The sequence below is a fragment of the Lissotriton helveticus genome, chromosome 1_1 (assembly GCF_964261635.1).
Source record: "Lissotriton helveticus chromosome 1_1, aLisHel1.1, whole genome shotgun sequence".
Taxonomy (NCBI): Eukaryota; Metazoa; Chordata; class Amphibia; order Caudata; family Salamandridae; genus Lissotriton; species Lissotriton helveticus.
This window is the reverse complement of record NC_136057.1, coordinates 1,321,229,437-1,321,249,405: the sequence shown is the minus strand read 5'-3', so window position 1 is coordinate 1,321,249,405 and position 19,969 is coordinate 1,321,229,437. Positions and strand designations below refer to the sequence as shown.

Sequence of the window (19,969 nt, the reverse complement as noted above, 5' to 3'; positions counted from 1 at the left end):
TGGCCGGAAAACAAAGGAATATTCACCAAATTCCTGTAAACGACCCTTAAATCATGCAAACCCCTCAGGGGAGCCCATATGTCCTTGGGTCTGTGAGAAACCGGAAGTTCCTCGGCATACAGTTCAAGTTGTTCACGGCAATAAACCATGTCCTTCAGTCACAAATCTACCTTAGGGCTCAAACGACTGTCCCATGTGAATAGCACCCGTCTTTTTGCCAACAACAGGGCCACTCTCACAAACCTCCCCAACACAGCTCGTACATGGGGGACATATCCTAGGAGGCACGACAGCGGTGCGCACTGTATCTCCAATCCTGTCATAGTGCCTAAGAGAGCGAGAACCCCTTCCCAGTATTTGAGCACCAGTTCACATTGCCATGCTAGGTGGTAAAAGTCTGCACTAGCCTGCCCACATCGCTTACAACAGTCCGATTCTCGCAACCCCATTCTGTGTAATTTTTTAGGAGTATGATACACCTGATGTATAAACTTCAAATGGATAATCCTCAAGTTGTTGTTGGATGTCCGTTGCCACGTCAGTTCACAAATGTGTCCCCAGGCTATATCTGTAATGGGGGGGGGGGGGTGACCACAGAGTTCCAGCGCTCCAAGCTGCGGTCGCCCCCGATGGGAGTTTCATTCTGTATTGCCCTGTAGAGTTTGGTAATCAGTTTTTTCCGCTATCACTAATTGTAATGCCTGCTGTGGTATCGGTTTGTCAGGGAAAGAGGTGTAATGATCTTGTATTGCCCTACGTAACCTCTAACAAGTGTCAGTTCTCCTATACGCGGATGACGCTGTCCTCCTTTCGCGGACCGGGGTAGGACTACAACGGCTGCTAGAAGTGTTTGGGAATTTTATGGGCTCCCTGGACCTTAAAATAAATGCTAAGAAGTCCCAGATTATGATTATGGGGAGAAGTTCTAGGAAGAGGCAATCTAAAACTTTTTTCTGTGGTAAAGAAGAACTCTGCAGAGTGTCAACATTCCCTTATCTGGGGGTTACCTTTGATGAAAGAGGGAATTGGGGTCCGCAGCTTAAAAACAGAAACATTTCACTCGCAAGGACCACTTCTGCACTCCATGGTTTTACAAAAAAACTGGGGGCTAGGCCTATAGCAGCATTAATGAAGATCTATAAAGCAAAATGCCTAGCAGAGGCCACATATGGTAGCCCAATTTGGGGCTACATTGCCCCGGACTGTTTACAGATTACCGAAAATAAATTTTTGAGATCTGTCCTTTCAGTACCACAGTCTTCTCCCTCATACACTACTCACTCTGAACTTGGGGTAGGCTACATCTCAGACACGATAAAAATGGCTCCGATAATATGTTGGTTGAAGACCTGGTTAAACCAGGAAATTCCCTTGAATCATATCATACTGAAAGACTGTCTCCATTTGGATAATAACAAGATTCAATGGTTGACATATATTAAAAACAGTCTTTTTAAATTAGGGAGACCAGAGCTCTTTTCGTCACCAGAGTCAATAACATCAAAGGACATTGCACTGATTAAGGGTGCCATGGGTCAAATGTTGAGCCTGGAGAGAGAAGAATTGGAACTGAAAAAACCCACTGTGAGGGCCAACTTTATTATGTCTAACCCACCAGGACCTGAACTTCATCTTACCCTGGTGATAGGTTCCTTCTAACACGCTTTCGTTATAACATGATTCATTTGAACATACAGTGAAACCAGCAGTCTCCTTTAAAAAAAAAAAAACGAGCAAAGGGGGTTAACTTGGGATCACTCACCCACTACTGTGCTCCAGGGGTCACCGAACCAAACTCAGGATTTCGAATCCACTCAACGCTCCATGTTGGAAGCAATCCACCAGGAAATAATCGCGCATCGGGAAGAGACCAGGCAGGACAAACGTAAATCCCAAGCAGCCATGAGGAAGATTAAGACTGTCGTTAGGAAACTTTCAAAGGCATGCGCGACAGTGGACGACAGAGTCTCAAATCTTGAAGAAAGAGTGGTTTCCACTGAAGCTGAATCTGCTGCTGCCACCAGTAAGGTGGAATCATATGGGGCACAAGCTGAGGACATACAGTGGAAGCTCGAGGACCTCGAGAATAGGCTTAGGAGAAATAATCTTAGGGTCCTGGGGGTTCCGGAAGGTTTGGAGGGGGGGGACGCGAGAGCCTTCATTGTGAAAGTATTTGCTAAAGTATTTCCCGAATTGGAGAGCTGGTGCTGGGATTCAGAGGTTCAACGAGCACATAGAACCCCGTTTAAGAGGAATCGAAATTTCAGGGAAGGAGATAAACCTAGGGCAATTTTAATTTTCCTGGGGAATTTCCTTTTGCGCCAGTCTATAGCAGAGAAGGCTAGACCGGACACTTAGAGAACATTTGAGGGGTTTTCATTTTTTGTCAGACCCGACTTCTGCCATGTGACGGTGGAAAGGCGCTGGAGGCTACGACAATTGATCAAACCTTTTCAGGACAAAAAAGTTCAAGTCTATCTTATTAACCCAGCCCAACTCAAGATAATTCATCATGGAAAGACCTTATATTTCTCATCAGAAATTAAGGCGAAAGAATTTTTAAACTCTGTATAGATCTCAGCCGGCGGATCCATTGCCCCTGCAGAACGGTGCTGGGGGGGGGGGGTAGATTTACAGCTATTAGTATGTATCAGCAGTTACCTAGAAATGAAATGAGTTGGTATTTGTGAATGTATAACTAAAGGATGTAGGTATCGCAAGGCTGTCTTTATGGTCTAGGCAATGAAGTGAATTGTCAACCAAGGCATTCTGTTATACTAACTGATCTGTATCTGGATCTAGGAAATTTGAGCTCTGTGGCCAAGCCCATTTAGGCTACTAGGCGGTTTAAGTAGAGTCCTCGCTGCAACGCTGCTCCCATCGTATGCACAGACCTAGTCTGAGCACCCCACAGTGGTGGGTTTGTGGCCAGGGGGCCAGCAGGGGAGGGGGGCGGGGAGCATGGGCAGAGTGGGTGGGGGGAGGCTTGGAGGGTGTGGGGGGTGTGGGAGTTAACAAAAAAAAAGAGCACGTGTCACTAATTTACATATAAATTCAATTCGAAAAGGACAAATGAAGAAAAGTTGTAATTTTGTTTCAAAAAAGTTATTTTGTTGTTTGAGAAGCTGGGAAGGGATGGTCCAGAAAAATGCCTAAACTTAAGATAGGCTCCATAAACATTAATGGTCTGAACGACTGGAAAAAGAGGCTCAGATTCGAAGAATACCTTAAGGGAATAGATATAGATATTTTGGCAATACAAGAGACTCACCTGCCGTGGAAGAATAAGCACTGGCTCAAGTTAAAAGGGTTTGAGATCCTGTCCTGTAACTCTCAAACGTCTACCATAAGGGGTGTGGCTATTATCGGGAAGGTGGGCCTTGGTGGAGCTAAGCGCTGTAAGGCAGATGCCCTCGGTAGGTGGGCTATATGCGAACTGAACCTGGGTTGTACTATCTGTTCAATTTATGGAGCTAACTCGGATGATCCTGGCATTTTTGATTCTATCGAGAAAGAACTGATAGACTGGCCAGCTCCATTAATAGTCTGTGGAGATTGCAATATCTCGGCAGACTTTATTAACGATATCCCATACACCGGACCCAAACGCAGTGTATATAGGTCCATATCCGCGTTACTGCTATCACATGGGCTAAGAGATGTCTGGGGCACTAAGGAACCATTGGACACTGGGTTTACTTACTTTTCACATCCTTTTAACAAATATTGCAAATTAGACTACTTCTTTGTTTCAGCCACAGAAATAAATAAGGTTAAAATCAGTAAACTCCCAATGATAATGTCTGACCATAACCCCTTGGTAATTATAATGGACGTTAATCGACCTACAAAAGGACCAAGACCATGGACTTTTGATAGGAAATTATTAACTGACAATATCTATATTGAACATATTAGAAACTGGTCAAGGGCTTTTTTCGATGCTAATAGATATAGTGCTTCCAGGGGGGTAGTCTGGGACACTTATAAGGCCGGGTTAAGAGGGGAAACTATTAGCTACACTACTAGACAATGGAAAAGAACCAAGTTGGAAAGGGAGCTATTACTGGAAAGTTTGAGTAATGCCGAAAGGCAGCACCAAAGGGACATAAGTCAGGGGCGGCAAGGACTGGAAACTCTTGAGAGGATTAATGCTATAAAAGCGGGTATACAGACTCAATTGGCCAAAAAATCCGCGGCGGAATATCATACCAACAGAACCAGGCTGTATGAGACTGGGGAACAGGCTGGAAGGGCATTAGCGTTGCGTATCAAACAAGTTACGTCAAAAAATATAATCACAAAAATTGAGGAACAAGGGAGACTATATGAGGAGCCTGCCGAAATCTTGGAGGTTTTCAGAAGGTTTTATCAAGATCTATACCAGGAGGAGGTGGTAACAGATACCCCAATTAACAGCTGGGAAAGTATAGGTCAAAAATTGGGTCAGCAGGAGAGGGAGGAGCTGGAACAAGCTATAACCATTGAGGAGGTAATAGGTGGATTGCAAGATCTGGCAGCAGGGAAGGCTGTGGGCCCGGACGGGTTACCACTTGAAATATATAAATGCTTGCGGGAGGAAATATCCCCTCTTCTCTTAGACTTATTTAATGGGATTATGATTACTGGCAAGATACCCGAGTCATGGAAGAGCACCAATATTGTGGTGTTCCATAAAAAGGGCAAGCCCAAAGAAAATCCAGGGTCTTACAGGCCTATTTCCCTGGTCAATGCTGATAATAAGCTGTATGCCAAGATATTGGCTACTCGTCTGGGGAGGATCATCGCGGCCCTGGTTTCACCCTGGCAGCATGGGTTCACTCCAGGAAGAGGTACGACGAATCATATTAAAAGAGCGATTACCATATTTGATATCTGCGCTGCCGGGGGGGAGGGGGCCGCGATGGTCCTCCTAGACGCAGAAAAAGCATTTGACCAGGTGAGCTGGTCTTTCTTATGGAAGGTTTTAGAGGAGAGGGGGTTTGGGCCAAGGTTTCGACAGGCCTTACAGGCAATGTATACTACTCCCTCAGCTAAGATTCAGTTGATGGGTGGGAGTTCTGGGAAAATTAATATAACGAGAGGCACTCGGCAGGGTTGCCCCTGCCCTCCTATCTTATTTGCCCTGTATATAGACCCACTAATTATACAGATATTATCCAACACAGAGATACAACCAGTAATTATAAAAGGATTTCAAACAAAATTGCTAGCATATGCAGATGACCTAGCCGTTATCACGAAAGATCCGGAAACTGCTATGAGGGAAATCGTGAGCATGACAAATCTGTTTGGGAAATTTTCAGGATATCGACTGAACGAAGCTAAGACCCAAATTCTGTGTTCTGAGAATATAACTAAAAAGGATGCTAGGTATGTCAATTCAGTGGTGTATCTCGGTATAACACTTAATTCACAACCAGGGAACATAATTGGAGATAATTTTACACCCCTCTTGAAATCAATGGATCAAGAGCTAAGGAGATTGAATACACTTCATTTATCAATAATAGGCAGGGCTAACGTCATTAAAATGACTATGTTCCCCAAGATGCTGTACAAACTTAGATCTATCCCATTTAAATTGGAAGATAAAATAATAAAGGAAATTGAAGCAATCTTTATGAAATTCCTGTGGCAATATGGCAAGATTAGAAGATCAAACAAGTATATGTCTTTACCTCAGGAAAGGGGAGGGTTAGGCATGCCTAATATCAGGAATTACCACTGGTCCTGCCTCCTCACAGAAATGGCAATCCTCTTCGATCAAGAGAAGGCGACTCAGGAAAGGGGCCCTGATGATATTCCATCGATATTTCAATTGGCATTGGGTGATCAAGCATTTGGGATACTTTTGAGAAAAACGGAAAGAAGGTATTATAAGAAATCACGGTACAAAATACTCGAAGGTATAGTTGGGGTCTGGGCATCTGTGCAGAAAGTAATGGGTATTCCAAGGTATAACCATCATACTCCTTTATGGAATTCCGGTCTTTTCCCAAACCTGTGTATGGATGGTCCCTGGAGACACTGGGAGCAGCAAGGCATTGTAACACTTGGGCAAATAATGGTGAAGGATGCATGCAGATCATTGTCCGATTTAAGGCTGCGATATACATTACAGGAAGGGCAAGAATATAAATATCTTCAGGTGGTAAACACAATCAGATCAGTAAGACCACGGATTATTTTGGAGAAAAGGAGTAATCTATTGGATTATCTGAAGGGAGGTGGGCGGAAAATCAATGGACTCCATAAAATCCTCATGGAAAGCTCTCCAGATGACATGCTTAAGACCGAGGCAGCCTGGGCTGAGAATTTGGGGGATCCAGAGATTGATTTGGATAGAGCTCTTACTTTTGACAAGAGATTTCTGCGCTCCTCTAACCTTAAAGCCCAACACTTTAAAACCCTATTTAATTTGTATTATACCCCATCCAAGTTGTTTGAGTGGGGGATGAGGGCTGATAGTGATTGCCCCAGATGTGGTAAAGGTCCTGCAGACACTGTTCATATGTTCTATGGGTGCGATAAACTCAACCCTATTAAAACTGAGATATTGGCTTTCTTAGAGGGGCTTCTAGAAGTTAAAATAACTTTATCCCCAACCCTATTTATTTTTGGATGCGATATTAATTTAAAATTAAGGATTGAGGAGGAAGCTTTAATTTTTATAGGAGTTGCAGTATTCCGGATATTAATAACAGCTGCCTGGAAAGATTTAGAGGCCCCAACATTTCAAATGTGGATATGTAGGCTGTTGGGCATCCACAACATTGAGGGTGCGCTATATGAGCATAAGGGCTTAAAAACAGGAGAGATGGGGTTACGATTGTGGGCACCAGTGGCCAGATGGAGAACTATAAGGATGAGTGGTCAGGGGAATGAGAGTTAACCCCTTCAGTGCTAATGACAAGGGTAACTCGTCATGGAGTTTCCATTGATTTCAATGGAAAGTCAATGGAAGTGCATCATGTGCCTTAGCAGCCAAGTGGTTAATATCAGTACTGGTTAAGATTTAAAATGACTTAATTATGAAAGTTCTTCTCCTATTGGATGGCATATTTTATTTTTACATGTTTATAATCTGTTTAGGTTTGCTACTTTTTGCTATATTGTATGTCCAAATCTGGAAACAAATGAATATTGTTTTGTATTATGTATACACGTACTCTTAAAAAAAAAAACAAAAAAAATTCATTTAAACCTTGGTTATTTTCCTAATTGGAGTACCCCTGAAAATGCTATGCCGTGTTCATGTGACAATTTTTCCATCCAGAACACTATGCATTTTTTAATGTTCTGTGGTCACTACACGGAATTAAGGTTGAAATACTTGGTTCCAATCCTAAAGGAGACTGGGTTCTTGCAGGTTAAGCCTGCCCTCTTTTACTTGCGATTACTTCAGACCCCGAGGATTATCTTTCATGTTGCTAGTTTTTTAGTGGGTGCTGCTAGGATTAGAACTAGGATAACGACTGATTGATTGCTTCTTGATGAACCCCGATGTAGTTCTATATAATGCTTGTTTAGTGATAAATGGTAGCCAGGGTAACTAAATTGACTGTCGTTTTTATTCTTTTAACTATGATCTTTTTAGATGAATCATTATGGAGCATTTTTTAGGTTCAATATTCTGTTTTTACCGTGTATATTTAATGTATATTATTCTGTTTTTATCGTGTAAAATTAATGTAATTTATGCATGTTTTTGTATAGTACTATTGTCTTTTTATGATATTAATTTATCGAAATAAAGTATTCTGACTGACTGACTGAACAAGTGTATTGGAAAAGTGGGGTGGGATGTTGTATATAATCCATATCTTCCCCTGTGATGTATTTCCCGTCAGGGTACAAATCCTTCAGTGACGTAATGGCCACTTCCACAAAGCCCTGATGGGGCCACGCTCTTGCGCTACAGACAGAGCGGCGTGCCCCGCTATGGGCATCACAGGCACGTATAAAGGTAATTTCTGTGTGCACCGCCCAATTTCCTGCCATGCTGCAATAGTGACATCCAATGTGTTCATCTCAATTCTGGGTGTCTGTCTATCAGTATGGGTGACAATGCCACTCAGTGGTACAGGGTGAGCGGCCCCCTCTTCCACAGCCACATGCGGAATTAAAACATGTGGCTTGAACCAAAAATAGGCATTTTGCACCTGTACGCATATATAGTAAGTGTAAAGATCTGGGGCTGCAAATCCCCCTCTCTCAAAGGGCAATGTCAGAGTACGCCAACTAAGTCTCGGTTGTTTATTCCCCCAGACTAAGCGTAGCAATTGTGTTTGACTTGTTTTAAAAAAATGTTTGGTCAATGAAGTAGGGATATTACTTAATAAATACAGAAACTTTGGAAGGACGATCATCTTGATTATAGCAATGTGGTCTGTTAGGGATAATGGTAAGCAAGCCCATCGATCAATCTGCTGCACCAAAGTAGTGTATGCTCGGCCGCAATTTTCCCTGATCACCACCTCAGGATCGCAGTGTATCTACACCCCCAGATATTTAACAGGGTCTACAGACCACATCAGTGGGTATTCTACTAGAGGTGAAGTGGTAATGCTTGTTAGGGGGATGATAACGGATTTGTCCCAGTTTATTTGAAGACCTGAAAATAGACCAAATCTAATATATTCCCGCAGCACCTGGAATAAGTATCTCTGCGGTTCACGAATATATAGGACCATATTGTCCGCATATAAAGAGATTCCAACTTAACGATTATTAAAATTTAGAGCAGCTTCCCTATGACCTTGACGAATTCTACATGTCAGGGGCTCTAAGGCAATAGCAAAGAGCAAGGGGGACAAGGGACACCCCTGTCTTGTGCCACAGTCTATGAAAAATGGCTCCGAAGTGAGTCTCCCCACTCTAAACCTCGCCGAGGCATCGGTATATAAGATCTGTATCCACCGAAAAAAGACAGGAGGAAACCCCATCCGGCGAAGGATGTGCCACATATATTCCCGTTCGATAGAATCGAACGCTTTTGCAGCATGTAGAACCACCGCAACTGCCAATAGGTCCGGGTTAAGCACATGAAACATACCAAATATAGTCCTCAAATTTAGGGAAGTGGAGCGGTTCGGGATAAACCCGGATTGATCCGGGAAAATAAGAAGGGGCATTAGGGGCAGTATTTGGAGGCCAAGATCTTCGCAAGGATTTTTGCGTCTAAATTAATCAAGGATAAGGGACTATAAGATTCGCATTGTGTGAGTGATTTATCCTTTTTTAACAAAGTGATAATAAGGGCCTGTCGCAATGATGGAGGGAGTGTGCCAGTCTCGTGAGCCTCAGCGTACATTTCCAGCAGGTGTGGCACAAGAAGGTCGGCGTAAGCTTTGTAAAATTCTGCTGTTATGCCATCTGGCCCCGGCGCCTTATTGTTGGGCAGCGACAACATAGCCCCTCTAACATTTTCCTCAGTAATAGGCAGATACAGGTATTTCCTATGTATATCAGACAACCATGCACATGCCGTATCCTCTAGATAAGCATCCAAGGCTTCACCCGCAACCTCCCCACAGGAAGTGTATGTGGAAGCATAAAATGCTCGAAATTGTTCTACTATTGATTGCTGAGAATAATGCAGTTCCCCGTCAGCATCTGTAATGTGGTCTATTGGAGGGTTATCAGATCTGTCACGTAACCGATCAGCTAGTATCTTACCTGGCCTCCCACCCGCGCCATAGGCCCTAGCCACATGTCACTTGGATAAATATTTTATTTCCACTTCCGCTAGTGAATTATATTTGTCGACGTGTTCTTGTATTTGGGCCAGTGTATCTCTGTATGGTGTAAGGTTATATTGGTTTTCAAGGACCTCAAGCTGTCGTTCAATAGTCTGCAGTTGCCTCCTGAGGTCTCATAGGATCCCTGCAGAAGTGCTGATACATACCCCCCTAATTGTCACTTTAAAAGCTTTCCAAAGGACCGCCTGACTCTCAACCGACCCCACATTAAGCTTGAAATATTGTATGATGGCAGTCCTGATAGCTTCAGTATAAGTCGGGTCTGTAAGCGCGTCCGCCCTGAAGCGCCACGTGAACGGTCTGTGTGGATTAGATGGTATAGCTAACTCTAAAAGCACAGGGTTGTGATCAGAAAGGGTACGCGGAAGTGTGTTAACCCCTTCCACCCACATATTAGCCTCGTCACTGAGCAACCAATAATCTAGTCGTGACCAGCTGTTGAATGCAGGAGTAATATGCGTACCCTACAGCCTCCCCACATTACGCAAACGCCAGGCATCCACTAGACCTAGCTCCAACATCAGGTCATTAATGCATTTTGCTATTTTAACCATACATGCACCTTTTGGATTTGATTTATCCACCAATGGATTGAGGTGAGTATTGAGGTCACCCCCTAATAGGATTGCCGCTTCCGGCCAAGTGCGTACCACAGTAAGCATCTGTAAAAAAGGTGAGACATCGTCTACCACAGGGCCGTACATATTGATAATCGCCACAAGGGCCATTCCCAGCTTGCCCTGCACCATCGCCCAGCGACCCTCTGTATATACACTGGTTCGTATAGCTGGAAACTCTACCCCTCTTTTAACTAGGGTGAGTAACCCTCTGGCATAGATGGAGTATGACAAAGCTAGCCTGTAGGCCGCCCATCTGCACGCTATTGTAGCTTCAGTATGTTTACTCAGGTGAGTTTCTTGTAGGAGGGCAATTTTCACATTATGCCTGTCAAGCTGAGCTAACACTTGCCTGGTCTTTTTGGGCGTATTTAACCCTCGTACATTCCAGGTTATACAGTTAAGCTTATCACCTGTCATCTACAATCGTGTTCAAATCGACAGACACGATATACTAGAACCGAACAAACAGGTGTATCTCTACACTGACCATACCATACCATCCATTCCAATCACATCGCAAGTGCTATCGGCTGTAAAGAAAATAACAATCCTTCCCCCCCCCACCCACTTCAGCTTCCCCAACGTACCAAAGGTGCAGCCCGCATGAAACTCCTACCCCATCAAAAACAGAGAAAAAGGGAACATCAGCTGGGGAATACCCATGGGGGATCGTAGGGGCGAATCCACTCCCCGATCTAGTAGGGAGGGGGCTGCCCAAATAATATGTCCAACAGCCCAGCCGCCATCATGATGTCCCTATATATACCCAGCGGAGGACAGTCGGAAGTGACCCCAATATCTCTAGAACAAGCATATCAAAGCATAGAGCAATATATCAATACAATAGCATTACAATCCCACAGCGTGACACTGTTTGTTTCTTACATACTAAAACCTAACTGAAGTGGCTGAATCCTTGTGTACACAGCGCCCGCTATAGATTTCAGCTCACCCAAGTGTGCAGATTATACGCATCACATGTAGATTAACTGACCCCACTTTGCTCAACATGCAAATGACTGTGTGGCCTCCACTACATGTAAATACAAGCATGAGAAACAAAGGTATAAATCCTGGTGCTCACGGACACTCAATCGTCCATATCCGAAGTGTGAGCTGGAGGGCTGTTCCGACGGCGTAGCGACTTGGCTTGATCCATCGCCAGTTTAGCTCTTGTGAAGATCTTGGAATTGGCTGCCTCTCCGATTCGCAACCGCGCAGGGTAGAGCATGGCGTACGGAATCTGTTCCTTCAACAACAACTTATTCACCCACTGGAACTCTTTACGTGCTGCCTGTACTGTGGCCATGAAGTCTGGGTAGAACGTGAGCACATTGCCTTTATAGTTGATGATGCCCTATTGACGAGTGGTTCTTAAAACAGCGTCGCGATCTCTGAAGTTTAGCAGCTGGGCGATAATCAGCCTCGCCGGGGCCCCCGGGTAGGGGCGCGCCGCCAGGGATCTGTGCGCTTGCTCTACCGCAAACATGGGTGACAGGGCATCCGCACCGCTTATGTCCCGCAAAAGAGTCTCAACATAATCCTCGAGGTGCCCCCGGTGGTGGACTCCGGCAGGCCCAAAATGCGCACATTTTTGCGCCTCTAGCACGCTTCGATGTCCTCGTTCTTGGCCTGTATGACCGCTAGAAGTTTCATGATGTTCGCTTGTTTCGTGTTCACTTTCTGCAAGCCATCCTCAGCATCAGAAATTCGCTGCTCCGCTTCCCCCAGTCTCGCGCTGCTTGTCCAGCTTGGAGGAGATGTGGTCCATTCTACCATTTAGAGCCTCTATTTTCCCATCAATAGCATGTAGGCTTGTTTGAATGGCGGCCAGCGACTTCTCCAGTTACATGGGCGCTGGGGCCGACGACTCCAGCTCCAAATCCGAAGCCGCATTATGCAAGGACTTGCCCCCCTTGCGCAGTTCAAACGTTAGTAGAGGTTGTTTTTTTTCCGGCTTGCCCATGACTACCACACCAGAAGAAGCAGCGCGAATCCGCGAGAAATGGCAGGTCCCCGAAAGCAACAGTCTTATATGCCCATGTGCCGCTATTCACGTCGTGTTATGCTCTCTGTAGGCGCTCCGATACCAATGCAGAACCGCTGTGAAGGCTCCAAGTCCACTGAACCGCTGCTATGAGCCGTGCGTCACCACTCCTCTCCCAGCGCTTTTCAGTCTCAACACCCACAGCAGGCGCGGCCCAGCCTTCCCAGCAGCAAGGCCCCGGGCACTATGTCCTAAAGCAAGGGAGCGGGGGGGGGGGGGGGCAGCAGTGCAGTTGGCTCCCACACATCTACTCACAAACTCTGTAGGTAAGGGCCGCCTCACCCCTCACTTCTGTCCGCCAGATATTGGGCTTCGCACTGTCGGTTGCGCATATTCTCCTCCCTGCTGTGCTGATGGGCAGGTGTCCAGGCTGCACCCCTATGCGAAGAAGCCGCCAGTAAGGCCCCTGAGCTGCGACGCTCTGCCTTCACCTCCCGCGGCCCACAGCAGCGCGGCGCTGGTCGGTTGCGGCCTACCGGTAACACTGGAGCCGGCCGCTCACGTAGATTCCACCACAGCAGATGTCGCCGGAGGCCCACCGGAGTCCGCAGCGCCAGTCAAAGGGAGCCGCCGCGCTCACTCGGCCGCCCCCCACTGTGGAGATATCAGGGCCGCCTCTGAAGTGTCCACCGGCACGAAGTGCCGCCGTCGTCGCTCTCCAAGAACAGCTTTCCCTGCTCAGTAGCCTCCGCCGCAGTCCGCCACCGTTTCACGCGGCCGCCATTACCACGCGCGCCGCAGTAGTCAACGAAGATCACCCACTCTCCGGGGGAGCACACCGCCAGGAGAGACCTCGGCAGAGAACTCTCGTCCGCGCTCTGTCAATCCACCGCCTCTACACGCTGGATGGCAGGATTTTAAAAGGCAGCCAGCAGAGCTACACTAGCATGCGGCCATCTTGCCGAGTGCCAAGCCACGCCCCTCCGAGACCAAAATATACTTCAATTGAATTGAATGAGACCTTGAACTGGAGAATGATTTCTGGACTTGAAGATATGACAAAATGTATCATTTTAAGATGGACCAATGCCCTTTCTGGGAATTTTAGTATGAGACCATAGGACAAAGTAAGGAGTGACCTGAGAAAAGCATGGGTTTGGTATTGTGGTTTGTTCATAAACTTGATAAAACAATATAATTGTCCTGGCTGTGTGTGGATGTAAAGTAAATGATCTTTAGATCGTCTTTGAATGTTAGATAGTTCATAAAATGATTTCTAAATATTTTATACACTCCCTTCATTTTACAGCTGGATATGGAGCTTGGAATACTGGGGCCATTGACAACACTGCTGTTCAAGGTAAACGTCCAGTCAGTTTATTGCATCAGTTTTATAGTTTGCTTGTGACACTCAGCTGCTTGAAAGGGAATACAAATAGGCCTTTTTGGGGGCAAGAATGTCCCATGCTTGGTAAACTGGCATGTTTCCCTGCCCCGAGTGCCTGACAGCAGGTGATACTTGTATCCTGATTTTTAGTTTTGGTCCTGCCGTCACACAAATCTGGTGTGTGCGTATGCGCCATGTATGGTAGTCTATGTATGGTAGTCTATGTATGTGTGTATGTCTTAGTACTGAAGCCAGGGTGGTCTGTTTAGGATGCCCCTGAGTGTTGCATGACACAAGATAGAGGGTAAGGATAGCTTCCCTAGACAATGGAAGTGTATTGCCTGCATTCGTGTGGCTGGATGGCGGAGACCCATGCTTAAGTGAGGGGAGTGGAAACAGGGCTACCACAAGGTGTTTGTTACCAAGGGGTCCTTATTCATTCTTTCTGAGCACTGCCATTTAATAGATCATATGGTGAAGACGAGACTGCAATTTCTCTTGCTCAAGAGGAGGGTGTTTCTGGGCCAGGCCTGCTGCTGGAGCTGAGGCAGACACTCAGCTCTTGCTGCAGGAGCTGAGTGTGCCTCAGGAGCCTAGAAACCTTTCAGCACTCTGAGAGAGGGAAGGAGTGTGTCTGGCCCTACAGGAGGACAAACTGTTGAGTGGTGAGGTCTATGTGTTCCCAGGTCCCCCGGTCTCTCTATGTAGTTCATGAAGTGAGCTGTTACCATGTTTGTTCCAGAAACCTCCCCCCCCGTGGCTGCCTCGGGGTTTGACCACCTGGAGCTGCTGCTGCCAGTGATGAGCCCGACTTGCCCAGGAGCTGCCACTGCCTGAAATTATCAACGCAATAAGTTCAGCCTGCGCTCACAACTACCTCCTACTCGTAGCTAGCCCCATTTCAGGTGTGGGTCCATTATTCAGTCCTAACCTTTTTGAAAACAGCACTTTGAATTTTTGGGGTTGGGAGCTTCGCTTTTTCCATCATCTGTACCCTGACATATATATGGCTGTCGTCAGGGCTCTGGCTTACTCCTTCGAACATGCTCTGTGATTACATGCCATTCCACTGCCAGATTTTCACATATTCGGATACCCAGTAGTTTTAGTAAGTTTTTATTTTCTTTAAATGATTGATTACTTTTTCATGGTAATTTTAGAAGTAAGCACAGTTTTTGAAGAGGTTGCAGTTTGTGATGCTTTTCATAACCAATTGCATGTTTCAAAATGTTTACAACCTTTTTGTTCTCAAATAATACTTTTGTGAAAGTGTTCAGAGCCTCAGGGAAATCGTTTGATTGTCATGAATGTGAAAAAGGCACATATGATGAAAGAATTTTGTGATGGTAATTATGTTTTAACAAAAAATGTATTTTATGCAAGGGAATGATACTGCAGGTTTTGCACACATCTACCAACCTTGGCTATCAACCAGTGCCGACGCCACCACCTGAATAAGTGATACTCTGTAGCCACACACCTCTAGCAAAAGGTACCAACCCTGGCTTATAATTGAGAACCACTGGTCTAGTACTGTAGGGAGGTTGTCAGAATCCATGCTAATGAACAACTCTTTTATTGCGATAGCAGATAGATTAGCTCTTGAGCTCAAGCGCTGACTTTGGTCTGCTCGCCATTAAACCTGTCATCATCAGAACTGTTTGAGGCTATCTGGTTGCAGGGCAATATTAAGTCGCCCTCTGTCTCCTGAAAATTATTTGGAATAGCTACACTAGTCATCTTGCATTTGAGATCTCAGGCTGGCCATGACCCTGGCACCATCACTTTTCAGTTGTTATGTGATCTTCATTCGGAATAGTGTACAAGAATTTGCATTTATGCTTTCCGATTGTGTAGATTTGCATAATTTTGTAACGTTGTTTGATTGCTGCCAACATTTCGCACATTTTATAACTTTAATTCGACTTTTTTACATAAGAAGAATTAAGCCGCTCTCTTTCCTCTTTCAAGGTGCTTATGCAACAGATACAGCTAGCTGGCAAGGTAAGCAGTATGAGTGAGGTATTTTAAGCTCATCACAAAGCGATGATATTTGTTTTTTCAGTTGTTATCCGAAAGGTCTTGTGCTCTGCCAGACTCTTACACAGTGTGTTTATTTAAGGGAACAGAATGAAGGAAATGTAGTTTACCATGTGTAATGTCATATAAGTCTAATCGTGGGGAAGTTCTGGCTGGTGAGGGGTCCTTTGTAAGTGAAAGAATTCATTTTGGCATCTAGTCAAGTGGAAGCCTACATCGGGAGCTCAGACCGGGCAAAGTGCTAAAACATAAGAAGCTTGTATTGTTCTGTTCATTGTATCTTCACCAGTAGGCTATTGAAATATTTGCTGAGGGCTTTTCTTACAGTTCCATTACCAGTGTATGAGAACTGTAAGATTCGTACGGAAGTCTCTTCCCTTTGAACCTGCCCAGTCTGCATTCCTTTTCAGGCCTCTCCTATTATAGAGTGCATGTGCTGCCAGTTGCAAGTCATATTGTTAGCTTACAGTGGGCTTAGAACCCACCCATTGCTTACCATTGGTTGTTTTCATTGTCCCTCTTATTTGCTTGCTTCTTATTCATCAACTGCGTGGGTTTTTCTTTCTCTTGTTGTGTTTATCCGCTCTGGAGCGTGGACGCATTAATGTGTCCTTCCATTGCTCACTTTTTCAGGTACTACTTTTAAATTTTTGTTCAAGCATTCTACGACAGTGCATGTGTTTTCCAGCTGTTTGCTATTTCCCCACATCCACCGTGCTTCGTGTTCCATTCTCTCGCCTGTGTGCTTCTGCCCTGTCCCCTAGCATTGTCTTCTTACCCACGTTCTTTCTCCCTGCCAGCTCCACCTTGCTGTCTCTCATCCTTTTCATCTCCCAAACCACACCGCCCTATTGCTTCCGCCCACCTGTGGCCCTGGTTTTGCTTCCCTATCGCCAGCCGTGTCTGACCATATTGCTTAAGCCCCTTGTCCCTTTTATTGCTACCACACCCCACCCTCGTCCCCATGTTGTTTTGCCCCCGTTTTGCTTCCCTTACACCCACTTTAAAAACAGAAGGGTTTCATGCAGAACTAAAAAGAAAAAAAACAATTCTTTGCAAAGCAGTAGGTCTAGCCTTCGGCTTTGCCATTGGTTTTAGCCATGCAGCACAGGATTCCTGATGTTCTGCTATATAGCAGAAGAATTAAACAAAAATGTTTTAATGAGGCTGGCAAAGTAATTTTCTAGGCATGTGCGCCAATCTTGCATGAATCTGCCAAATGACATTTTTCTTTTAATTTACCGATTCGAATTGGTTCAGTAAGTAAAATGGAAAAAATGTAGGAAATCATTCTTTTTTAAAGCTCGTGGGGGGGAGCAATCCTATGAAGGGAAGCAATGCTGTAGTGGGAAGCAACACGGGTGGGTGCGGAAGCATTATGAGGGATGAGAGGTGGAAGTAACGCAAGGGCACAGGTAGGGGGGAGAAGCAAAGCAAGGGCACACGGGCAAAGCAACACAGGTGCTTGCATGAGATAATCAAATAAAAGACAGCAAGGTAGAGCTGGTAGAAAGCACATGGGCAAGAAGGCAAGCTATGTAAATCCGGGAAGAAGCACAGAGGTGAGAGAGAGAGAGACATGGAGCATAGTGGAGAGAGGAGAGAAACGCACGAGGGAGACAGTTGGAAAATACAACCACTCTCGTAGAGTGCTTGAAAAAAGGAAAATAGTAGCGCATAAAAAAGAGAGCTGTGGAAGGACACAGTAATGTGTTCATGGCTCAAGGGGACAGACAAACACAAGAAGAGGAAGGAAATCCCACACACACTAACGGATAAGATGCTAGCAAATGAGAGTGACAGTAAAGCCAAACAATGGTAAGCAATGGATGGGCTCTAAGCTAACAATATGTCTTGCAACAGACAGCACATGCGCTGTCATAGGTGAGACCTAAAAAGCGGCCACGTCATTTTGTAGGCACATGCCTTCAAATGATGTTGTTGGCCGTGTCTAAACCTTATTTTATTTTAAATTCTTTAGCGATGCAGCTCAGCATTGCTGATGCTCTTCCACATAGCTAAACAATCTACGAAGAAAAATCTTTGGACACAGCTGGCGTCGTCCTTTTGTGGGGGCATGCACCAGACATGTGATTGTGTGCAAAATGACATAGTTGTTTAAAATAATTTGCAAAGCTAATAAGTCCCAAAGGTGAGACTTATTAGCTTTGCCAATGCTTATTTACTTATTGGTCAAGCTTTTTGTAACCGCTCTTTTACAAAAACGTGCTTCCGTCTAAACCGGATACGTCTCCACAGAGGTTCATCATTGGAGATACCTTGCAAAAAGTGCCATACTCAGGATGTATGCAGGTTTTGTCCACTCTTAAAAACATCAGTATGATGACTGCTGATTGTAAATTGATACTTGTATAGCGCACTACTCACCCGCAAGGGTCTCAAGGCGCTTGTACGAATACCGCTGTGGAACCCATCCTGGCTTTCCCTGTGAGGTGTCCACTCCTGGGCACCCCAACGGTGGAGGCCAGGCATCCTTAGCGTTGTGGGGATTAAGCAATCTATTGCCCAGAGTTGCAGAGTGGGACTCCATGATTGGAATAGGCACCGAGGCGAGAATTATCAGGTCCGTGGAATTTTTTAGCCCAAGACCCGCCGAGGCGGGGAATTGAACCCTGGTCCCGGGCTAGACCTCTGCATCAGGGTCTGCCGCTCTAACCATTGAGCCACACTTCTCTTGAACCCTGGTAACCCTGTTTGTTTTCAATGCTATAAGAATGGAGAAGTGCATGGCTGTTGCATGTGTACATGTTGGTAATATGAATCGATTGCAGTAACCATCCTTGTCTATTTATGCAGGCTATGAAGGCTATGATTATTACAACACCCAGGGCCTTGCGGCCACTCAGGCAGCCACGTATAATTACAGCACTGGTGCGTGGGAGGCAACCCCTCAACCTGTCACAGTGAACATGCCACCGCCACCACCCCCTGTCCAGGCCAACCTTCCTCCCCCACCTCCACCGAACACTATGAGCAGGGGTGAAAGCGACAGCAGTGACTCCATTGTTGCGAAAATAAACCAGCGTCTCGACATGCTGTCGAAGGAAGGGACGGAGCCACAGGAAAGGTGACCACCTGAACTCATGTTTCTCTCTATATCCTCTTTGCAGTGCTAGAAGACAACATTGTGCAAAACCGTGTACAACCTTAAGCTTAAGAAATGTAACCAGCCTCATTGTTTCTGTAGCTGACAAGGTAGCAATTCTCATTCTATTTAAAAAAAAACTAGTGAAAACTGGTGCTACAGTTTGTGCACTGGAATAAAGTCTCGTGAGTCGTCCCAGGTTTTTAATGGAGCCTGATCTGTATTACTGAATTGCAACAGTATTAGATGCCTTTTCTCTTTGGTTGTACTCAAGCTATTTGTTGAGTCATATTCATTCTTTGATGAAGACACAAAGGAAAGTGAGCTGAATGTAACTTTGAATTTCTTCTAAAACTAAGGTTCTGCATTTTTTTTTTGAAGAGTGGGCACTTCCTACAGTAATTACCATACCCGATGTCAATACTTCTGTAGATGTTGCTTTAGCTTCCTTGTTCTTAGACAAGTCTGAATGTAGCATTATGAAGCGCATGTCTTTGTAACTACCTGTTGACCCATATTTTATTTCCTCTGTGGTGAGGGAGTTTGGATTTGTTTGAATTGAGACAACTAGCAGTTATCAAGTAGATTCTTCAGTAGGGGGAGCACCTCACTTCAGGTCATTACGGACATTGTCTTCAATCTATAACTTTATACATACAGAACATTATTTTTGGTATTCTTGTCTAATTAATTAAATGGAAGCAAAAGAAGACCACAACAGTCATAATGCCTTAAGTTGTCATACGAAATACCAGGACTGGAAACCGTGTCCGTAGTGACATGGGGAGGGGTGGCCACACTCTTCTTCAGATTTAAGGATGTAGTTTAAAAACATTTTTATTATTTTATTATCGATACTTTGCTACCAACATGTTTTATGGATTAATTATTCTATTATAATACGTTAGTTTTTGTATTGCACCTGACCTTCAACGTATCTTTTTATAGTTTCTGTTGGTAGGCTTAGTTCTGTATCATGTTTGGTTTGTCTGATATTCTGTTGTAGTTGTGTTAATTAGCAGTAGAAATAAAGGAATGGTCCTAATCATTGGATTCTTTGCCTAC

The 19,969-nt window shown here is 44.9% G+C and overlaps 1 protein-coding gene across 2 annotated transcripts in view; it reads left to right on the top strand.

Annotated features, from left to right (window-relative positions):
* AKAP8 (A-kinase anchoring protein 8) overlaps window positions 1–19,969 on the top strand; it is a 925,614-nt gene that overhangs the window by 229,067 nt on the left and 676,578 nt on the right. For both annotated transcript variants that reach the window (XM_078681924.1, XM_078681933.1), the window contains exons 2-4: window positions 13,681–13,731; window positions 15,730–15,762; window positions 18,616–18,886. In XM_078681924.1, coding sequence (XP_078538050.1) covers window positions 13,681–13,731; window positions 15,730–15,762; window positions 18,616–18,886 — 355 coding nt within the window. The remainder of the gene's footprint in view (window positions 1–13,680; window positions 13,732–15,729; window positions 15,763–18,615; window positions 18,887–19,969) is intronic.